General features: G+C 38.6%; 1 protein-coding gene across 1 annotated transcript in view; it reads right to left on the bottom strand.

Annotated features, from left to right (window-relative positions):
- The window catches only part of SMC2 (structural maintenance of chromosomes 2), a 640,522-nt gene that overhangs the window by 195,997 nt on the left and 422,729 nt on the right, over nt 1-21,796 (bottom strand). The window contains exon 17 of the mRNA XM_090385021.1: nt 12,196-12,339. Coding sequence (XP_090241147.1) covers nt 12,196-12,339 — 144 coding nt within the window. The remainder of the gene's footprint in view (nt 1-12,195; nt 12,340-21,796) is intronic.

The raw sequence follows: 21,796 nt of genomic DNA, 5'->3' as shown, positions 1-21,796 counted from the left end.
CAAATTAAACATAACACTTTGTAATATTAGCATTAGCAAGGGCACATGATGCTAGAAAGCAAGCTTATATAGCATCAGCAAAAAAAAAAAAAATGATCATTTGCACCAGTTTCTTCTAATGCTCTTCTCAGGATGGCTATAGCTGCAGGAGTTTGTTGTTTTGTAAAATGGAATTTGTTCAGGTTCATCTTCATTTTCCTTCTTTGCAAAATTCTTCATCTGTTAAAGCTGCAGTAACTTGTAGACCACCATATCTGTTGCTGTTTGGTATTTGCCAGTCAGTTTAGGTCCAAATTATTGCAGCAACATCAATCTATGTTAAATTTAACAGCAAACTGGCAAAATAACAACTAGCTAGACAAATAGTAGTGAATCTAAAATAATGAAAGTGAGTGCCAATTATAAATTACATGTGGATTTATTTACTAGTGAAAATAATTAAGTAGTAAAAAGGGGCTCGCATCTGGTGAGTATGGGCTTGGCACACCCAGGGTCCTGAGCTGGATATCATTATTCTTCTCTTTCTTGGTGATTCCCTTCTACCGCTTTCTCTCTCTCTCTCTCTCTCTCTCGGGGTGGTTCAGAAATTGTTTATTTGGCTGGTGCAGCATAAGCCTTGGGCTTCCTTGCACCATATGCTAATAATAATAATAATAATAAAAAGGAAAGGCTTTTGCTGAATTAAGGCAAAAAAGAGGAAGAATAAGGATAGCAATAGCACCTCAATTTCCCTCGAATTACGCTAATAGATTTTGAGTTATAAAATTTAGAGTTAGCAAGCAGAAAGCAAAAGCAAAGAAAAAGCATATGATAAAGCTACTTTGAAATTACTGACAGCGTAACTGCCACACCCTTTAGTAGGGATTCTGGTAATACAGTAGGCAGCGATGTCTTAAGTAATTGTGAAGAGACTGTGAAATACCAGATGTAATAAATTAATAATAGAAGTATTTTAAAAATAAATAAATAAATAACTAAATAAATTGTAAGAATAATATTAAACTATACCAAATAGCAAATTGAAATTAGATTTTTTGCAATAATAATAAATATTAAATCAGCCTTACTGAAATAGCAGATCAAATAGAAACTATAGAGCATGAACCTTACCTTCATTCTGTAAAAACATAGCTAAAAGGTTTATAAAACTCAGAATGAGATATAAACCTTTTAGCTGTGTTTTTTTACATGGCTAAAAGGTTTAGACTGACATACGATAAAGAAATACATATGACTGACATATGATAAAAAAAGGTAGCAGCGCCCTCTCAATTTTGGTTACTTTATGACCAATAAAGTAAATAATTAATTAAATAACTGAAAATTTTTGTACAATTAATTAATTAACATACAATGTTAGAAACATGCTGAAAATTGTGGAAAACTGAAGACAGCAAATAACAAAAATATAAATAAATAACAGACAACGGCATATAACAGTAGAAAGTTGTGAAAAATACAAGACCAAGAAAGATAGCAGATCTCTATTCTTTATTGGATTCCTGTAATATACAGGGTGATTCAGGAGGAATAGTAAATATTTTGGGAGGTTACAGTATCGCTCATTCTGAGCAAAAAATTTCATATAAACATGTGTCCAATTCTTAATGGATACGGAGATACAGCTGTTTGAAACTGGCACGCACAAAGCATTATGACAAGTATTAAAGAAGGATAAATGACTTATTGTTTGTATTTATTGACTTTTTGAATGATATAAAACACAAATTGGCAAATTTTTTACAGTTCACATTAAATGTTCGAAAATCCCACTGCCAACCACAATGCATTTGGCAACTCTTGTGGTAATATGATGTGTCATTCTTCTGAAGGCATCTTGGCATTCCTTTATGAGGGCAGCAGTATCCAAAATGCGAGTGAGTAATTCGTCTCTTGTATTCACCTTTTCTTTGTATACAGCACTTTTCATCCACCTCCATAAACAAAAATCTAATGAGGCTGGAGACCATGGTGGCCAATGAAAGGGACCACCATGGCCGATCCATCATTCAGGGAAAGTTTGATTTAGATATTGTATCACCAGATGGGCATAATGCGCAGGAGCTCCATAATGCTGAAAGTACATACCAATCCTTGTAGCCAAGGGAACATCCTCCAATAGTAGTGGAAGTTCGTTTTGCAGAAATTCTAGGTAAATGGGACCAGTAAGATGATTTTGTATCACAAAAGGCCCAATCAACTGATTGTTGATGATACCGCACCACACGTCTACATCGTTTCTCTGTAAATGTGTGATGATACGGCACCATACGTTTACAGAGAAACAATGTTTAAAATTTGTTTTTGCAGTGGCATTTGGATTTTTGTCTGACCACCTGTGAGAGTTATGGGTGTTGTTGATACAGTCACGGGTGAAAGTAGCTAAACAGTATTAATGGAATTAATCGGCAATTAGCATTTACCCAACAACAAAATTCCAATTGCTGGTGTTGCACCCTGTATGTGAAATGGATACAAGCCATGCTCATGCAATGTTCGCCATACTCTTGTTTGTGGAACACCAACATGCACAGAAATTCTTCGTGTGCAGTAGGACTATGTTCTACCGATTGAAGATGTTCTCCTTAGCATTAGCATTAGTAGAGGCATATGATGCAAGAAAGTAAGCTTATGCAGCATTAGCAAAAAAAAAAAAAAAAAAACACCCCACTTCCACTTCACCCCTCTGTTCGTTCGAAATACCTGTCCAGCTGAGCCTTAAATTTATTTAGGCTATCAACTTCCACAACAAGGGATGGAAGTCTGTTCCACCAAACAACTACCAGCTGGCTAAAAGCAAATTTCCACACGCCTATCCTACACCTGTCTTTCCTCAATTTGAATTTATGCCCTCTCAGGTGATTATTCTGAGCAAGAGGAAGAATTCCATCAGCACTGAACATCTCAAACCATTCAAGGCTTTATACACCTCTATCAGATCACCTCGCTGGTGCCTAGTCTCCACACACTATAATTTGCAAAACTTAAGCCTTTCTTCGTAAGAGTACCCCTTTGTTCCATTCACTAATCTTGTTGCCCTTCTTTGTACTCGTTCAAGCAGCTCTACATCCTTCTTGAAATGAGGCCTCCAGACCTGTATACAGTACTCAAGGTGTGGCCTGACCATTGCTTTATACAAGGGAATAATCACCTCCTTATCCCTGCTAGAAAAATTCCTGTATATCATTGACAAGACACCATGAGCTACTCTTGCAGACTGTCTGCACTGCTCAGAGAACTTCATATCTGCCTGCACAATTACCTCCAGGTCATTTTCATTCCCTACCACTATCAGTGTAGTACCACAGAGTTGATACGTTGCTCTGTGGTTGCTGTTTCCCATATGTAGTACTTTACATTAGTAAATGTTAAACTTCATTTGCCACCTCTCAGCCCATCTGCTCAACCTTTCCAGATCCTGTTGCAGCAGCATAGTGTCAGTAGTGTCCTTAACAACCCTACCAACCTTTGTGTCGTCTGCAAACTTGGACATTAAGCTTGATATACGATCAGCAATATCATTTATTTATTATTTTATTTTTTTATGAAAACCCCAAACACGAAAGGTATCAAAACCTATAGTACTTACTTAGTACCGTGCATGGGTTGAAGGAGAAGTATTGGGGGGGGGGGGTGCCGGAAACTTTGTTCTAGAGACTAAACATGGGTTTCACCACTTCAAGCCTCCAATAAGCAAAGTGGTGGTAGTTCACCGGTTGATGAAAGTCATAAATACAGAAAACAATAATGGACCTAACAATTAACCCTGAGGGACTCCACCAATAACATCAGTCCACGATGAGCAGTGTACACTGATTACCACTCTCTGCCTTCTCCCCCCTCAACCATCCCTTTATCCATAGCAGCAATTTGCCTCCAATGCCACACTGCTCCAATTTGTGCAGCAGTCTTCCATGTGCAACAATATCAAAAGCTTTTCTAAGATACAAGTATATAATACCAAAGTTATTCTCTGCATCCAGTTCTTTTATGACTGCATCATAGTATCCAATCAAATTGGTCAGGCAAGACTTCCCCTTAATAAAAACATGCTGTGTCCGAGCTATAACTGAAGTCTTGTCCACATGATCCTGCAGTGCTTCTTTAACCAGTGCCTCCATTAATTTTCCTGGAACAGACGTTAAACTCACAGGTCTATAATTACTTGTGTCGGCGTTTGTCCTCCTTTGTGAATTGGGGTCACATTCGCACATCTCCAGTCCGTGGGTACCTCCCCCGAGTCAAAGCTCTAACAATTATGGCCAAGGGCCCGCTTACCTCCTTTAATATAACTGAATAGATCCCATCCACCCCAGGTGCCTTTCTTGTGTTTATATTCAACAATTTCTCCTCCACTTTACTCTCAGTCATTACAAGATTCTCCAGCTTACTGCCAGAGTTGAATACACCTCTGGCATTCCTCTCGCTGAATAACTTCTCATGTGAGAATGTCAATGCAAAATATTCATTTAGTTTGTTAGCTACCTGAGCAGGATTATCAACAGTTGACCCATCGATATCAAGTGGACCAATCCGACTCATCCCCCTCCTTCCAGAGTCCACACAAGTAAAGAACTCTTTGCTGCTGCTCCCTGCATCCCCTGCCAAAGACGTCTCGTAATCTGCCTTCGCCCGCCCAACCTTGTTTGTAACCCGCTCACAGATCAACTTGTATCCATCACAGGCCCCTGTGTCACGTGTCAATCTACATGTATCCCATGCATTTCTCTTCTCTGTCATATGTCTCATAAGTTCATCTGACATCCATTTAGGCCCAAATCCTGAACAATATTTATTAGTTGGTATGTAAAGCCCAGTAGCTTCCAAGATAAGTTCTTTGAACGCTTCCCATTTTGAATCCGCTGTTGGCAACATCTTCAGTTGGTCCCACTGTATAGAATTTAAATACTGTCTCAGACCATCGTAGTCGCCTTTACGAAAGCAATACCCCCCCCACCCTGATGGCAGTCACCTCCCTGAGTAAATCCCACCTCAGCACACTGTGTTCACTGCTACCTAGTGGTTCCTTTATCTGCAGTTTCCCAATGCATGAAGAATCACTACTGATAATCAAATCAAGAGTATTACTCCCTCCAGTTGCCTCCTGAACATGCTGAAGTAGAAAACAATCATCCAATAAATTCACAAAAGCCCCGCTGGCGTGTGAGTGACCAACCCACAAATTCCAGTCAACATCTGTAAAATTAAAATTCGCCACCATAAGACTATCCGATGTACTGGACCACTATCTCCCTGTACAGTTTCTTATTATACTCATCAGTCATCAGGCCTATAGCACACTCCCACTCTTAATTCTGATCTCCCAATGCCTAAGTCACACCCAAACCGATTCGACACTGCACTGCACTGTCCAGAGATGTCAACTGGCTTCACTTCCTTGGACCCCACGTGTCTCCCAACCAATAGCATAACCCTTCTTCCCTTCCTATCCTTTCTGTAGACGTTGTACTCCCCAAACTCCAGTTCCACATTCCTTACATCTGTGCGACACCACGTCTCTGATATCCCGCAATATCCGCCCCTGATGCCCTGAGCAACACCTCAAATTCATCAAATTCATTCACCAAACTCCCAGCATTGGTGCACACACAAGTATACATGCACCTGTTTCTACTCTTAGCTACCCCAACACAACCCATGTGTTTACCTGTGCCGCAATGACTCCCAGCAGTCTCCAAAATATCCTGCATCTTGTTTTTCAGGCTCATTCCAACAGAAGCAGTGCAAGAATCACTCTCACCTCTGCCAGCGGCCACTGTTAATCCGTTAGTCTTTGCATCCCCCCCAAGCTAGCAGTTCTCCAACCCACCTAACACTGCTTCGATAGCATCAGCAAATATTCTTGCACCCTTTCTATTTAAATGTATCCCATCCCTGTAGAAGCAGTCTCTCCTGCCCAAGCACAGTCCAGGCTGAAAAAAATTCTACCCCTTGAACCTTGCACAATCTTTCCAGGGCCGAATTGATCGACAAGGCTCTCATCGTATACGCCCTCCTATCATGTCTGGGCAGAATTGAAGACACTTTCAAATTGAACACTAATTCATGGCTTTTTCTCAACAGTGACCTGTACTTGTTAAGTAATTCTGCCGGTCTCCCACTCTTGATATCATTAGTGCCAACGTGCACAACTATATCACCCTTTGTATCCCTAAAAGATGATATCTGCTCTACAAAGTTATTGACCCCCGCCCCTGGCAGACACACCCTGGTCCTGTTCCACCTATCTTTTTTACAAAACATGTTCCCCGTTTCCCTGACAATAGAGTCACCAACAACTACTAGTTCCTGTGGGACCAGCGCATTCTGCTTTGGGGGTTGCCGCTGTGTTGCACGATGAAAAAGTGCAAGCTCTGGGATTGATGCGGGCAGCTGAGAGCTTGATGGGCCCCTCAATTTAGTTCCTTCGAGGGCATCCACCCTGTCCTACAAGCTCTCATATAGGCCCATAACAATGCTGAGTTGTTGCCTGATTCCATTACACTCCTTGCATCGTGCACACACAAAGACATCCCCCATGGCAATATCATGTCCCGTACCTGATTGCCCCACAAACATCACGCAAGCAGTGCATATTAAAAGGCTGTGATTCAGAGGGCAACTGCCCCCCTCAGTTCTTCTCTGAGCCACAGCACTCCCATTAACTTGAGCCTTTTGCTTTGCTGCTCTGGTCTGAGTCATGATTTCGATTTAATTTCAATAAAATTTCAATTTCAGTACAAAATTATAATCCTAAACTTGTATCCCACACAGTTATAATGGTATATATATATTTCAGTATCAAGTATTAATTATTTACAAGTTCATCAACTATCTACTTCATCCACATTTTGTTCATTTGCACTTTCACAAGAAATGTGAGTGCTGGGAACTGTACCAGCCTCACACAGTTTGGTGCAAACACTAGTAAATGCTCTTGAATCCAGTATTTTGCAGTTAGGAAACCATCGACGGTATTCTCTACAAGTAACAGCAGCACTTCCACCACAAAAACTGTAGACAAACACCATATCAGCATTCTTAACAACACTTCTAACACCAAACAGCATCAGGTTATAACTGCTTCCTGGTTACATTTGATTCAAGGAGCTGTGCATGCCAGTTTCAAACAGTTGTATCTCCGTATCCACTGAGAATTGGACACATGTTTATATGAACTTTTTTACTCAGAACAATCGATACTCTAACCTCCCAAAACATTTACTGGAAATAACATGGAAAAAAGTGTACAAATGTGAGTGCAAGTAAAGTCACTGTGTAAATTGTGCAGCGGTCGAGTAAATGTAGTTGTGATGAGTCAAAAAAAAAAAAAAAATCTATGGATATCTATCTCGACAACTGTGTTTATTTAGGTGGTACCTGTGTGTGTATGATGATGCATGAAAGGATGCTCATGAATGAGTGACTGTTGATTGTTGTTATCCACCAGGTTGCCTTTAAATGAGTAATAATAATAAAAAAAAATAATAATAATAAAAAAAAGTGTGTATACCTGTATCTGTAAGAGTGGAAGGTGTGCATAAGCTTTGAACCTGAAGAGTGTGGGTAGTGCTCTAGCGCATGCACGCAAAATGTACAATTGTACTCACCATATATTTAAATTGCACATTCCTTATATTTGAGTGACACCATGTTCCTGATAAGTGTATAAGCAAATATATGCACATCTGTTTTTGCACTTAGTAGCTCTACCCCATGCTGTATATTTGTTTGTTTCATTTAAACCACCTAGCATACCTTGTAATCACTGACATTATTTCACTTGAGCCATTGCTTTTGACTAATAGATTATTAATCTATTAGTCTATGTATCCTCCTCTCCCCAAGCTAACAGTTTTCTAAACTCCTACAACTGCCTCGATAGCATCAGTAAATATTCTTGCCCTTCCATTTAAGTGTATCCCATCCCTGTAAAAGGAGTCTGCCCTGCTAACAAACAAAGACCATGCTTCTAAGCAGGGTACACTGTTCTACCTGTAGATTCCTTCCCCCAAGAGCCTTGCACACTCTCTCTCTCTCTCTCTCTCTCTCTCTCTCTCTCTCTCTCTCTCTCTCTCTCTCCATGGCCAAAGTGATTGACAAGGCTCTCATCCTATTGTGTCTGGGAAGAACTGCAGACGTCTTCAAAATAATCCTAACCCGCGACTTTTTCGCAACACTTCTCTGGGTTATTGTGGTTTTTGGCACACCAGAGAACAGTAAATGACATACTTTTAATTTTTGTAGTTAGCCACATCTCAGAGTTATACAGCAGATGGACCCCAAGTTTTGTCCTGAACACCAAGTTTACAACCAAAGTACAAGGAATGGCGCACAATAAAAAATGTGCATATTTTTTGTACTTTGTATTATTACTGTTGATTCTCTGCCTCCAAGTATTTGTTTAAAATCATCCACTCAACAAACACACACATAACATAATTGATGATGCCTAGTGCACAAACTTCAGTTTATCTTAAAATTCAATTATGTAGTAAAATATGACATTATTTAATGCAATTGCATGAAATAATGTCATAATTTGAAGCTTTCTTCCCTAAAATCTTATTATTATTATTAGTAGTAGTAGTGGTGGTGGTGGCATGTGATGCAAGAAAGCAAGTGTATGAGCTTATGCAGCATCAAGCAAAAAAAAAAAAAAAAAAAAAAAATCACACCATTCCCTCAAAATGCCTGTCCAGTTCCTCCTTAAATTTATTTACCCTATCAACTTCCACAATGACAGATGGAAGTTTGTTCCAGCCAGCAATTAACCACCCGCTGGCTAAAGGCAAATTTCCGCACATCTATTCTACATTTGTCTTTTCTTAATTTGAATTTATGCCCACTTAGGTTCGTAATCTGAACAAGTGGAAGGATCCCATCAGAATTCAGCATGCTCAACCCATTCAAAGCCTTATAGGCCACCTCAATCAGATCACCGTGCAGGTGCCTAGTCTCTAGCCACTGCAATTTGCAGAACATAAGCCTCTCTTGGTAAGAGGATCCCTTCATTCCCCTCACCAATCTTGTGAGGGGAATGAAGTACACCTTTTGGCATTGTTCTTATTGTGTAAATAAGCCATAGGTGGGGTGACAGTTCTAATACCTGCCTGCACACCGATGAGAGGCTAAATAGCATCATAACGGTGCCATCTAGGTATTAATACTCAACTGAGCATAAGTAACAGCAGATTTCTCTATATGAGATGTTATAATAATGATGCCTAATGGAAATAATTTGTCTTAAAATTCAACTAAATATGTTATAAAGATGCAACTGTATTAAATAATGTGAAAGAATGTTTGTTTCTACAAATATACAAACTGAATACTGACTATTCATTCCAGAACTTTACAAAAGCAGCTGGTTTGAGCAATTTAATGCTAATTACTATAGTTTTTTTTTTTGATTCTTTTCTTAGTTTCACAAAAGTAATACTATCGTTTGAACTAAGTGTTTAGGAAAGTATTCCTCGATAAATAACCACTTATAAAGGAGAAGTGAGTTCTCTAGATTCTAATTAGATGTTGCAAATACACTTATTTTAGAACAGGAGAATGCCATATATAATTCTTTTGTAAAAGCCTTGTCGTATGATTTAGATGCTTTGGAGACAACAAATATTCCATTTGAATTACTTACTGTTTCTCAACTGGTAAAATAGCTAGAGGGTAGGAAGCTGAACTGGACAAGAGTCTGTGGACAGTGCCAGGTGCAGAACTATACTCAGGAATAGTAACCTAGTATATCCTGTGTTTTTTCACCTGTATGGTGAAAAGTATACTGCATATCACGCACTCACCTAGAATCAATATTACTAGAAAAAAAAATTTTTGAAAATTTCATTTTCAAAATTTTATTCTAGGTTCTATACGTACTAGGAGATATTGAAGTGTAACAAATACAGTAATTGTTTTGGCTTTGTTGTCTTTTATGTCTTACTTGGGCTTGGGTTTGTTTAAAAAAATATTCCGTGGTCCTGTGCAAAGGTCCCAAGCTTTATTATGTGCACATTTTTGCCACTAAGTGATATTTATTCCACTGTGGTTTGAATGAGTAAAAGAGCTTCAAGAACAGGGTGGATGCCCCTGAAGGAATTAAATTGAGGGCCCATCAAGCTTTCAGCTGCCCACATTAACATGATAGCTTGCACTTCATCATCATCAGGTCACAAAGTGGCAACCCCCAAGGTGGAATATGCTGATCCCACAGGAGCGAGCTAGTTGCTGTTGGTGACTCCATTGTCAGGGAAATGGGAAATATATTGTGCAAAAAGAATACGTGGAATAGGAGCAGGATATGTCTGCCTGGAGTCAAATTGATAATGTTACAGAGCAGATATGCAGATATCATCTTTTATGGGAACAAAAGGTAATATTTTTTACACATTGGCACTAATGATATTAAGAGAAGGTCTGCAGACTTACAGGGCATTGTTGGGAAAAAATTGCGACTTAGGGTTAAATTTGAAAGTGTCTGCAATTCTGCTCAGACACGACAGGAGAGAGTATATGATGAGAGCCTTGTTGATCAATTCGGCCCTGGAGAGATTCTGCAAGGGTCATGGAGTAGTTTTTCTCAGCATGGTCTGTGCTTGTCAACAGGAGAGACTGCTTCCACAGGATTGGGATACACTTAAATAGAAAGGGTGCAAGAAGATTTGCTGATGCTATCAAGGCAGAGTTAGGTGGGAAAACGGGTAGCTTGGAGGGGGATAGATACTCAGACTAACAGATTAACAATAGCCGCAGGCAGAAGTGAGAGTAATTCTTGCACTGTTTCAATTGGAATGAGCATCAGCCTTGAAATAAAGGTGCCAGGGATTTCAAGAACCTGGGATTTAATTAGTTACAAAACTAATTAAAACAACCACTGAAGTTTACTTCCACAGCATTACACTCTAGTGGCCAATTATAAACGCACTTATAGATGAAAATGATTATACATATGTTTTCTGTGGCAGTATAGTCAATTCAACAACTGCCAAATTATTTGGAAGTATTGGTTTGAATACCACTGGAGAGAGTAGGAATTCATAACCACACTTTCAATTGAGGTTGCAGTTAGTTGATCTCATTATCCCAGGATTTTCAGCATGCACAATATGCAAACCATTCCATGAATGCACACACTTCTGCAAACATAACAGATGACAGTAATATATACTAAGATGCTGATGACCCTTAAAACAAATAACCGGAACAATTATTATACTAATATAGGTATAACCACACCTTCAATAATGAAATATAGCACTACTATACCATATGAAATTTTTATATAACTTATTATATGAAATGCTATCACTTCAGTCTGGAAGCTGAACCTGTTTGTGAGACTATTCATCTCACATTAGTTTAGCCTAAAGATGGGCTTCTGTGGATCTAAGAAATGTGCCAAATCAATACTAAGTTTACATTGAAGTGGCAACATTTCAATAAATATCATATGGAATAACAGTCTTTTTTTTTCATTAACTACTAAAAATGGCAAACCACATAACATCCTTCTTCTAACTAAATAACAATTATGAATTTAATTTGTTCAATTCTGATTAATATGAGAAACTCAATTCCTCATCATGACCTTTCAAATTATATATGTTAACCTAAACTCAAATAAGTTGTGCAAAATCAAACAAGTCTGCAAATGAATACCATTATATAACAGTTCATACTGTGAATTCTTTCATAATCCATTGCCTTTCATTCAGACATTATTTTCAAATAATTTCTACCACATCCCCATACAAAGTATATTGTTATTTATTTCAGTAGAGGATTCAACACCTAGATGAAGCCATTTTGGAGATAAACATATCAATATGGGGGTACTGAATAAGTGTATGTGATGGTTCAAGAAATAGGCCAGAATACTGGTGGCATATTTGCTTTATTTTTGATTTAATCCATAAATTCCATTCTCGGTGAAAAGTTTTCCTACTATTTAAATTAGTTATACTAGTGGGATGAATTAATTAAATTTAACAATGAATAAAGAAATGAGCCATTACACCTCTTATACCACAATCCCATTTCTAACAACTCTATTATTTAATTTGTTGAATTTTTCTTAATGCTACAGTTAAGGTCAAAAGTAGAACAGGAGCACCGCCCCCCCCAATATAATATTTAATTTAGATCTCCTATAGTAATATTCCAATAATAAAGTTAATCTGAACTGGAGCATACCTTTAAAACTTTCCATTTGTTGGTAAGGGAAGAAATCGTAGTTTCATAATCTGTAGTAATTTTCTCAATGGCATTCAACTGTTCTTCATATGCAAGCAAGCCCTTCTGCAAGTCTTCAATCTCTAACTTTATGCTATCAACCACCTAAGTAAAAATTGAAAAACTTAAAAAAAAAAAAATAGTTACTACATTTCAGTCACTAAGTTACTTTGAGCATTAATGACACAAAAATTTATTAATTTAATCTGGTACCATATCCAGATAGAACTTTTTTAATAATAATTATTATTATTTAATTTGATATATTCTATATTTTCACTCATTAGGCCTTTTTGATGCTGAAATGATGTTTTCTAAATTTCTTCAATATGAAGTGCTTGGTTGAAATAACTGAAAAGAAAATAAGGAAATTGGGAGAAGGAGATGTTCTTTAAGGTGAAGATTGTCTGAAATAAGAGCTATACCTTGTGCTACTTTAACAGTAGGTTCAGAATGTTTCCATCCTCATTGTGTTAACATCAATTCAAGCATTTTTATTATAATTTTTAAAAACATTTTTATTTCAAATTCCTTCAAAGTTAGTGTTATTTGAAAATGAATGGCAGACTAGCCACATAGTGAAAGCAGACAAAAGAATAGAGGAAAGGTTGAAAGTGTGATAAGCAGAGCAACTTCAGGGAAGGTAGAAAGATTATGGACAATTTTTGCCATGAGACGACAAAAGATGCAAAAACATTATGGAATGAAAGTAGGGAAAGGATCTGTGCATAGTATTTTTGGATGTAGGAAAGGTGTATGGAGAGAGAGAGAGAGAGAGAAAGGGGGAAGGTATAGGAAATGTTACAGAAACAGGGAGAAGGATGGCACTGAAGCTGTGGTGAAAACAATGAGTGGAAACACAGGTTGGTTTGAAATTAATAATAGATTGAGACAGGGGGCTGTAATCTCACCCATACTATTCATACTTGTAATGGATATGTTTGCTGATTTATGGGGATGGAGAAGAGGAGGTACAGGAACAGGTAGGATGCTGAGCAGAGGAAGACAAGAGATACAATTTAAAGTTTAGCGATATGAAGGGTAAAGCAAAGACTGACTTATTTGTCACAACTGCACAGCACACGATCGATGCAGTTGGAGGAATTTGTTGGTGGCCACCTCCTCGGGGAGCTATGTGACTGGAAGAAGAAGATATAAAAAAGAAGAAAGACCTGATGACACAGTAGAAGAGTGGAACAAGGAAGAATGTCATTATAACTCTGTAAAAATCTAGTTTGAAGAGAGGAGATGCCAAAAGAAATGTAAATTGGTATCAATTTACAAGGATCATGGATAATGCAGGAGAAGGATATTAACAGAATTCAAGTAATGGATATGATGTTTCTGAGAAGAGTCAAGACTCACGTTGAAAAGCCTTGTCGGCTGCAGGAAAGTAGCAAAATGTTTTAAATAGTATTTTAGCATTCATTTTTTAAGTATGGACCTAATGACTTCTTTTGCTCGTGGAAATTGGTTGGTGGTCGAATGTATTCTGGGATCGGTTTTTGGAATTCCTTGGTCTTTGATTCCAGATGCTTTGGAACATCAATTTTTTTCCCTTTGAGGGAGAAGAATTCATTTAATTTTTTTTTATACTCATTTGAAAAATGTAGAAAGTTAGCATCAAAGCATTCTACAGGTCATTATTGAGGCAATTCCTCTTATTCATTGCTAACTGATATATATGTAGACCTTATTGAACCATATAGCTCACTCATTTATTAATTACAATCATAATTTTATATATACTGGCTGACAGCAAAAGGTCACTTCTTCGCATCATCTAAATGGCCAGATGAACAATGATACACAACACAACACAACACATATACAAAATCCATACACTTTTAAATCTCTGGCCTTCCCAGTGACTAGTACACCTACAATGAAAGCAACGTGGAATGGTGGGAACCCCTGGTGCAGTTTGACACTAAACACAGTTTACCTGTGAGGAGATAAAGGTGGGTAAATCGACTGCGGCCAATTCATAATCTAGTTAAGATTAGACCCTCCCTTCTGTTTACACAGAAGCTGGAGGACCATAACTGCGGTTCAGGTTTTATTTGGCGGAGTATATTATGCATTTGGGCTTCGCATTGAATTGTCCATTCTTCCCTAGATGTTCTTCATATTTATTTTTGTAGCAAAGATATCGAACATAATACTGTGATGATCCTCTATTGGATGGATGCTTAGCAGTATAGTCTGCACATTCTTTTCCCAGTATCCCAGCATGGCCTGGTATCCAGCAGAAAATGAGGACTCGCTGGAATTCTTTGTTATGCATTAGTTTGGATTTTATGAATTTTATAAAATGTGTTTGAGAAGAAATGTTCCGTAAAGTTATAAGCGCACTCTGGGAGTCTGTAAATATCATGCTTTTTTGGATGGACAGATGGAGAATATTTTCTATTGCAAACTTGATGGCATACAATTCAGCTTTATAGCTGCTGCATTCATTGGGAAGTGACATGGAGAAGGTTTTATGAGGGAAGACAGCTGTGGCACTCGCTCCACTCTCAGATTCTGACCCATTGTTATATATTTTAGTAACAATGCAAATAATTTTACGTGTGAGCAATATGGAGCTGTATGTTGACATCCGCAAGAGAGTATTTCCCCCAGTTTAGGATGTAACTGTCATAGGATGGTTTAATATAAGACTGGAGGGAGTATATGATGAGAGCCTTGTCGATCAATTCGGCCCTGGAAAGATTGTGCAAGGCTCAAGGGGTAGAATTTTTTTCAGCCTGGACTGTACTTGTTAACAGGAGAGATTGCTTCTACAGAAGAAAGAATATTTGCACCCTTAATAGAAAGGGTGCAATAGAAATATTTGCTGATGCTATCGAGGCAGTGTTAGGTGGGTCGTAAAACTGATAGCTTGGGGGGGGGGATACAAGGACTAATAGTTTAACAGAAGCCGTAGGCAGAGGTGAAGGTGATCCTTGCACAACTTCTATTAGAATAATTAGCGACCTGGAGCGAGGGGTGTTGGGGGTTTCAGGGACAGATGTCAGTCATCGTGAAACAGGTGGGTATATGGGATATGTTAGAGTGGCTGGGAATGGGAATAGGTGCATGTATACTTGCATGTATACCAATGCTAGAAGTATAGTAAATAAATTTGATGAATTTGAAGTGTTGGTCAAGACATCAAAGGCGGATATTGTTGGGATATCAGAGACGGGGTGTCACATAGATATAAGGAATGCCGAACTGGAATTTGGGGAGTACAATGTGTACAGAAAGGATAGACAGGATAGGAAGGGAGGAGGTGTTATGCTGTTAATAAAGAAAAACATAAAATCAAAAGAAGTGCATCCAGTTGATATAGATGAACAGTGCACTGTTGAGTCAGTTTGGTGTGACATAAGCACTGCGAAAGCAAAAATTAGAGTAGGAGTGTGTTATAGGCCTAATGATTCGAATGAGTACAATGAACAATTATACAGAGAAATAGAGTAGGCTAGTAAATCGGAATGTCTTATAATGGGGGATTTTAACTTCCCAGATATCAACTGGAACTTGTGGGTTGGGCACTCACACACTAGTCAGACTTATGTGGATTTATTCGATGATTGTTTTCTGCAGCAGCATGTTCGAGAGGCAACCAGAGAAAGTAATACTCTTGATCTGGTTATCAGCAGTGATCATTCATGTATTAGGAACTTGCACATAAAACAACCACTAGGTGGCAGTGATCACAGTGTACTGACGTGGGATTTACTTAAAGATTTAATTACCATAAGGGGTAAAGGAAAGGGTTTTTGCTTCCGTAAAGGCGAGTACAGTGGTCTCCGACAGTTTTTAAATTCTTTACAGTGGGATCAACTGACAATGTTACCAACAGTAAATTCTAAGTGGGAAGCATTCAAGGAATTAATCGTGGAAGCTACTAAAAGTTTCATACCTATTAAGAAATATTGTTCAAGGTTTAGGCCTAAATGGTTGTCAAATGAACTAATGAGACTCGTAACAGAGAAGAAAAATGCATGGGATGCATATAAATTATCAAGCGACTCAGAAGCCTATGGCAGATATAAGTTAATCTGTAATCAGGTCACAAAGGAGGTTCGACAGGCGAAGGCAGATTACGGGAAATCCTTGGCAAAAGCTGGAAATTTGTGCGGAAATTTGCCTTTAGCCAGCGAGTGGTTGGTTGGTTGGTGGAACAGACTTCCACCCCTTGTCGTGGAAGTTGATAGCCTAAATAAGTTTAAGGATCAGCTGGACAGGTATTTTGAACAAACAGAGGGGTGAAGTGGAAGTGGTTTTTTTTTTTTTTTTTGTTTGGCTGATGCTGCATAAGCTTGCTTTCTTGCATCAAATGCATCTACTAATGCTAATGCTAACCTTGGTTTTCCAATAAATGTGCCAAGGCTGTTCAAGAGAAGAACATTGCATATCACAATTGACTTGTTTCCAATTCTTCAGTTTCATTTTCTGCCTATACCAAAGCTCGCAACAGTTTGGAAAGTAGTATTAATCAGTCCAAACTAGATTTTGAACAGACTAAGAGTAGAAAATGTTCTTTTTATCCTAATGGTAGCCAAACATTCTGGTCTTTTGCCAAAGCTATTGGCCTCAACTTTTGCCCATCTGTACTCCCACCTCTGTCGAAAGCACATTGGTTCTGTTGTCACTTCAGCCAAGGATAAAGCTGACCTGCTAGCATCCCATTTTCCTTCCAACTCATGTATTAATGATCTTTATAAAACACCTTCCACCATTCCCAACCCCCAACACTCCATTCAATACCTTCTTTGGTCTTCCGTCAAAGGGATGTCAGAAGGATTTTGACGAATCTTGATGATGCTAAGAAAACTCCAGGTTCTGATGGTATTTCTCTACTTGTTCTCAAAACATGTGCTCCTGAACTTTTTTTCACTCTCTTTTTTCTTATATTTTTCACTTTCTTATTCCAAAGGTGTTTTTCCTTCTGCTTGGAATTTTTCTCATATCCAGCCGAAAAAGGATGACAAATCCCTCCCATCCAATTATCGTCCAATTGCAGTTACTTCTACTCCATGGAATAAAGTAATGGAGAAATCAATTAACCACCAACTCTTAAACTACCTAGAAACCTTTTGTGTAATCAATGCTCGCAAGTATGGATTTCATCAGTGTCGATCCACTGGTGATATTCTGGCTTATGTTACCCATTTATGGACAAATTTAATGGAAAAGTTCGGTGAAACATAAGCAGTTGCTCTTGATGTCTCAAAGGCTTTCGATCGTGTTTGGCATAAAGGTCTTCTAAACAAGCTTCCATCTTATGTGGGGGGTGCCTCCGTAGCCAAGTGGGCAGGAGTGGCAATGCGTAGCACACGCTTCGTGATTAGACTGGGGTTTGAGCCCGTGACCACCAAATGTGGTGGAGGATGTGGAAATGTCAGGGAATGACCTCTGCATGTCCCCAGAACAATATGGCCTTAGTTGCTAATGCTCCTAAAAACCAAATAACAATAACAACAACCATCTTATGTTTTGCCAACTGTTTTTTGTAATTGGTTATCCAGTTTTCTCTCTTATTGCTTACTGAGGGTGATGGTAGATGACTATCTGTCTTAATTTCTCCACTAATGCTGGTGTCCCCACATTAGTGTTCGGTTCTTTCACCCACTCTTTTCCTCTTGTTTATTATTTACCTTCTTCCATCAACTGGAAATCCTATCCATATTTTTGCCAATATTAACACATTGCATTCCACTTTCTATTTTAGAAACCTTTCCCTGCTCAATCAGCTTCGACTTCTCAAATATCGACTACGTGTTCCTTAAATGTTGATCTCCAGTGGGGCAAAGACTTAGTTGATTTCAATCCTTCTAAAACTCAGTCTTCTTTTATATCTCGCAAAAAGGATTCTTCTGCTCCTATGCTTATCTTTGTTGACACTCTGATTTCTAGGCAAAATGATATATCTCTTTTGGGGATTGCTCTGTCTTCTAATATCTCTTGGCACAAGCACATAACAAATATTGCTTACTCTGCATCTAAAAAATTGGTTTTCTTTTTCGCTCTCGGCGATACTTTTCTTCCAAATAGCTGTTGACTTTATACAAATTGCATATCTGCCCTACCATGGAATATTGTTCCCACATCTGGGGCGGTGCCGCCCCCCCACCCAAAACCCCTCTCATGCTTCTAGATTCCATTCAGAAGAGGGCAGTTAGGTTAATTGATGACTCATCTCTATAAGACTTGCTGTCTTATAGACATACTGTTTCTGCTGTATGCCTTTTGTACAGATAATTCCATTGGCACTGTTCTTCTGAATTGGCATCTATAATTCCCGCTCTCTCTCTCTCTCTCTCTCTCTCTCTCTCTCTCTCTCTCTCTCTCTTTCAAAACAGTCCGAACACGTGCCAGCACCAGCAAATATCCATTTACTGTCCAACTTCAAACTCACAGAACCAACTTTTCATCTTCCTGATTTATTCATTCAACAGCCGTTTTCTGGTACAACCTTCATTCATGATTATTTCCAGAAAATTAGTCTACAGAAGTTGAAGTCTAATATCAACAAATATCTTCTTTCATCTTCTCAACCTCCAACCCAAACATGGTACTAAGTACTATAGGTTCTAATACCTCTTGTGCTTGGGGTTTTCATTTAAAAAAAAAAATTGTATACAGCCCTAATCAGATCTTGACTTGATTAGGTGCCCCACCGTATGATCCTGCTAGGGAGAGCATTCTAGCATGGCTTGCCCGTATTCAACATTCTGCCCCAAGGATAGCTATAGGCACTTATAGAACTTTGCCAATTCAGATCCTTTACATCGAGCCCATGAACTTCCGAGTCTCAGGAGAAAGATGTTACTTCTCAACTATACAACTAAAATTCAAAGTCTAGCATTAGCATTAGCATAGGCATTTGATGCAAGAAAGCAAGCTTATGCAGCATCAGCCAAAAAAAAAAAAAAAACCACTGCCACTTCACCCCTCTGTTCGTTCAAAATACCTCTCCAGCTGAGCCTTAAACTTATTTAGGCTATCAACTTCCACCACAAGGGATGGAAGTCTGTTCCACCAACCAACCACCCGCTGGCTAAAGGCAAATTGCCGCACGTCTATCCTACATCTGTCTTTCCTCAATTTGAATTTATGCACTCTGAGGTGATTATTCTGAGCGAGAGGAAGAATCCCATCAGCATTGAGCATGCTCAAACCATTCAAGGCTTTATACACCTCTATCAGATCACCTCGCTGGTGCCTAGTCTCCAGACACTCCCAGAAAGGCTTAATTGGCAAAACTTAAGCCTTTCTTCGTAAGAGCACCCCTTTGTTCCATTCACTAATCTTGTTGCCCTTCTCTGTACTCGTTCCAGCAGCTCTACATCCTTCTTGAAATGAGGCCTCCAGACCTGTATACAGTACTCTAGGTGTGGCCTGACCATTTCCTTACACAAGGGAATAATCACCTCCTTATCCCTGCTAGAAAAATTCCTATATATCATTGATAATACACCATGAGCAACTCTTGCACCCCGTCTGCACTGCTCAGAGAACTTCATATCTGCCTGCACAACCACCCCCAGATCCCTTTCATTCTCTACCACTGTCAGTGTAGTACCACAGAGTTGATACGTTGCTCTGGGGTTGCTGTTTCCCATGTGTAGTACTTTACATTTGTCAATGTTAAACTTCATTTGTCACCTCTCAGCCCATCTGCTCAACCTTTCCAGATCCTGTTGCAGCAGCATAGTGTCAGTAGTGTCCTTGACAACCCTGCCTACCTTTGTATCGTCTGCAAACTTCGACATTAAGCTTGATAAACCATCATCAATATCATTTATGAATACAGAAAACAATAATGGACCCAACACTGAGTCCTGAGGGACTCCACTAATAACATTAGTCCACGATGAGCAGTGTCCATTGATTACCACTCTGTCTTCTCCCCCTCAGCCACCCCTTTATCCACAGCAGCAATTTGCCTCCAATGTCACACTGCTCCAATTTGTGCAGCAGTCTTCCATGTGCAACAGTATCAAAAGCCTTTCTAAGATCCAAGTATATAATATCAAAGTTATTCCCTGCATCCAGTTCCTTTGTGACTGCATCATAGTATCCAATCAAATTGGTCAGGCAAGACTTCCCCTTAACAAAACCATGCTGTGTCCGAGCTATAACTGAAGTCTTGTCTAAATGATCCTGCAGTGCTTCTTTAACTAGTGCCTCCATTAATTTTCCTGGAACAGAAGTTAAACTCACAGGTCTATAATTGATTGTGTCAGCCTTGGATCCTCCTTTGTGAATTGGGGTGACATTTGCACATCTCCAGTCTGTGGGTACCTCCCCTGAGTCCAAGGAAGCTCTCATAATTATGGCTAAGGGTTTGCTTACTTCCTCTGCTGCCTCCTATAATATAACTGGATGGATCCCATCCACCCCAGGTGCCTTTCTTGTGTTTATCTTCAACAGTTTCTCCTCCACTTTACTCTCAGTTATTACAAGATTCTCTAGCTTACTGCTAGAGTTGAATACACCACTGGCTTTCCCCTCGCTAAATAACTCCTCATTTCAAAGCCGCTAAGTGGATTTTTCTTATTTATTGATTTGAAATTATTGGTTTTCTAAAACTTTTGATTTAAATGTAGTAGTATAGCATTATTTTGTGATATTTCTGATTAATCTGGTGTATTTATTCTTTACTCGACCTTGTAAATGCATAAAAGTATCGGTATCAAATCCACGTGTTACAAGTTACAACTCCGCTGAACGAGAAGTTTTTAGCCATATTTAGCTGCTTATTGAATATTTTTTACATCAAATTATTTTTTATAAGTGGCTTATAAACCTAGTAAGGATCGTTAGTTTATTCTGAATCGAGACAGCGAGATTTGAAAGTTAATTAATACTTAAGTGTCCATAGATTACCGTTCGTAAATTCCCGCCTTTGTCTTTGTCATACGATCGTTATATATCGAACCTAGATAGAGTTAGTATAGTATAGGTTATAATATTTTCAGCGATCAGTAAAATCTATTAAACTTGTTGAACTTCGTTGGCACTTAAATTGAACTTTAACTAAATACATATACCGACTTAGATCACAAACGTAACATAATTAATTAATACATAACTGATACGGCAGTTATATAAAGGGAACTCGGAGATAGTTAATACTTGACATTAAATAAATAAATACTTGACATTATAGTAGATACTTGACACTAAAAAATATATATACCATTATAACTGTGTCGGGAGATAAGTTAGGGTTATAAACTAAAATTGAAATTTTATTAAAATTAAAAGTAATCATGACTCAGACCAGAGCAGCAAAACAAAAGGCTCAAGCTAATGGAAGTGCTGTGGCTCAGAGTAGAACTGAGGGGGTCAGTTACCTTCTGAATCACAGCCTTCTAAAATGCACAGCTTGCATGATCTTTGTGGAGCATTCAGGTATGGGACATGATATTGCCATGGGGGATGTCTTTGTGTGTGCGCGATGTAAGGAGTGTATTGAAATCAGGCAACAACTCAGCGTTCTTATGGGCCTATATGAGAGCTTGAAGGACAGGGTGGATGCCCTCGAAGGAACTAAATTGAG

This window comes from Mastigoproctus giganteus, chromosome 11 (assembly GCF_048544385.1).
Source record: "Mastigoproctus giganteus isolate SK-2022 chromosome 11, ASM4854438v1, whole genome shotgun sequence".
NCBI lineage: Eukaryota > Metazoa > Arthropoda > Arachnida > Uropygi > Thelyphonidae > Mastigoproctus > Mastigoproctus giganteus.
Note: the sequence above shows the minus strand (reverse complement) of the source record. Positions and strands in the feature narration are given on the sequence as shown.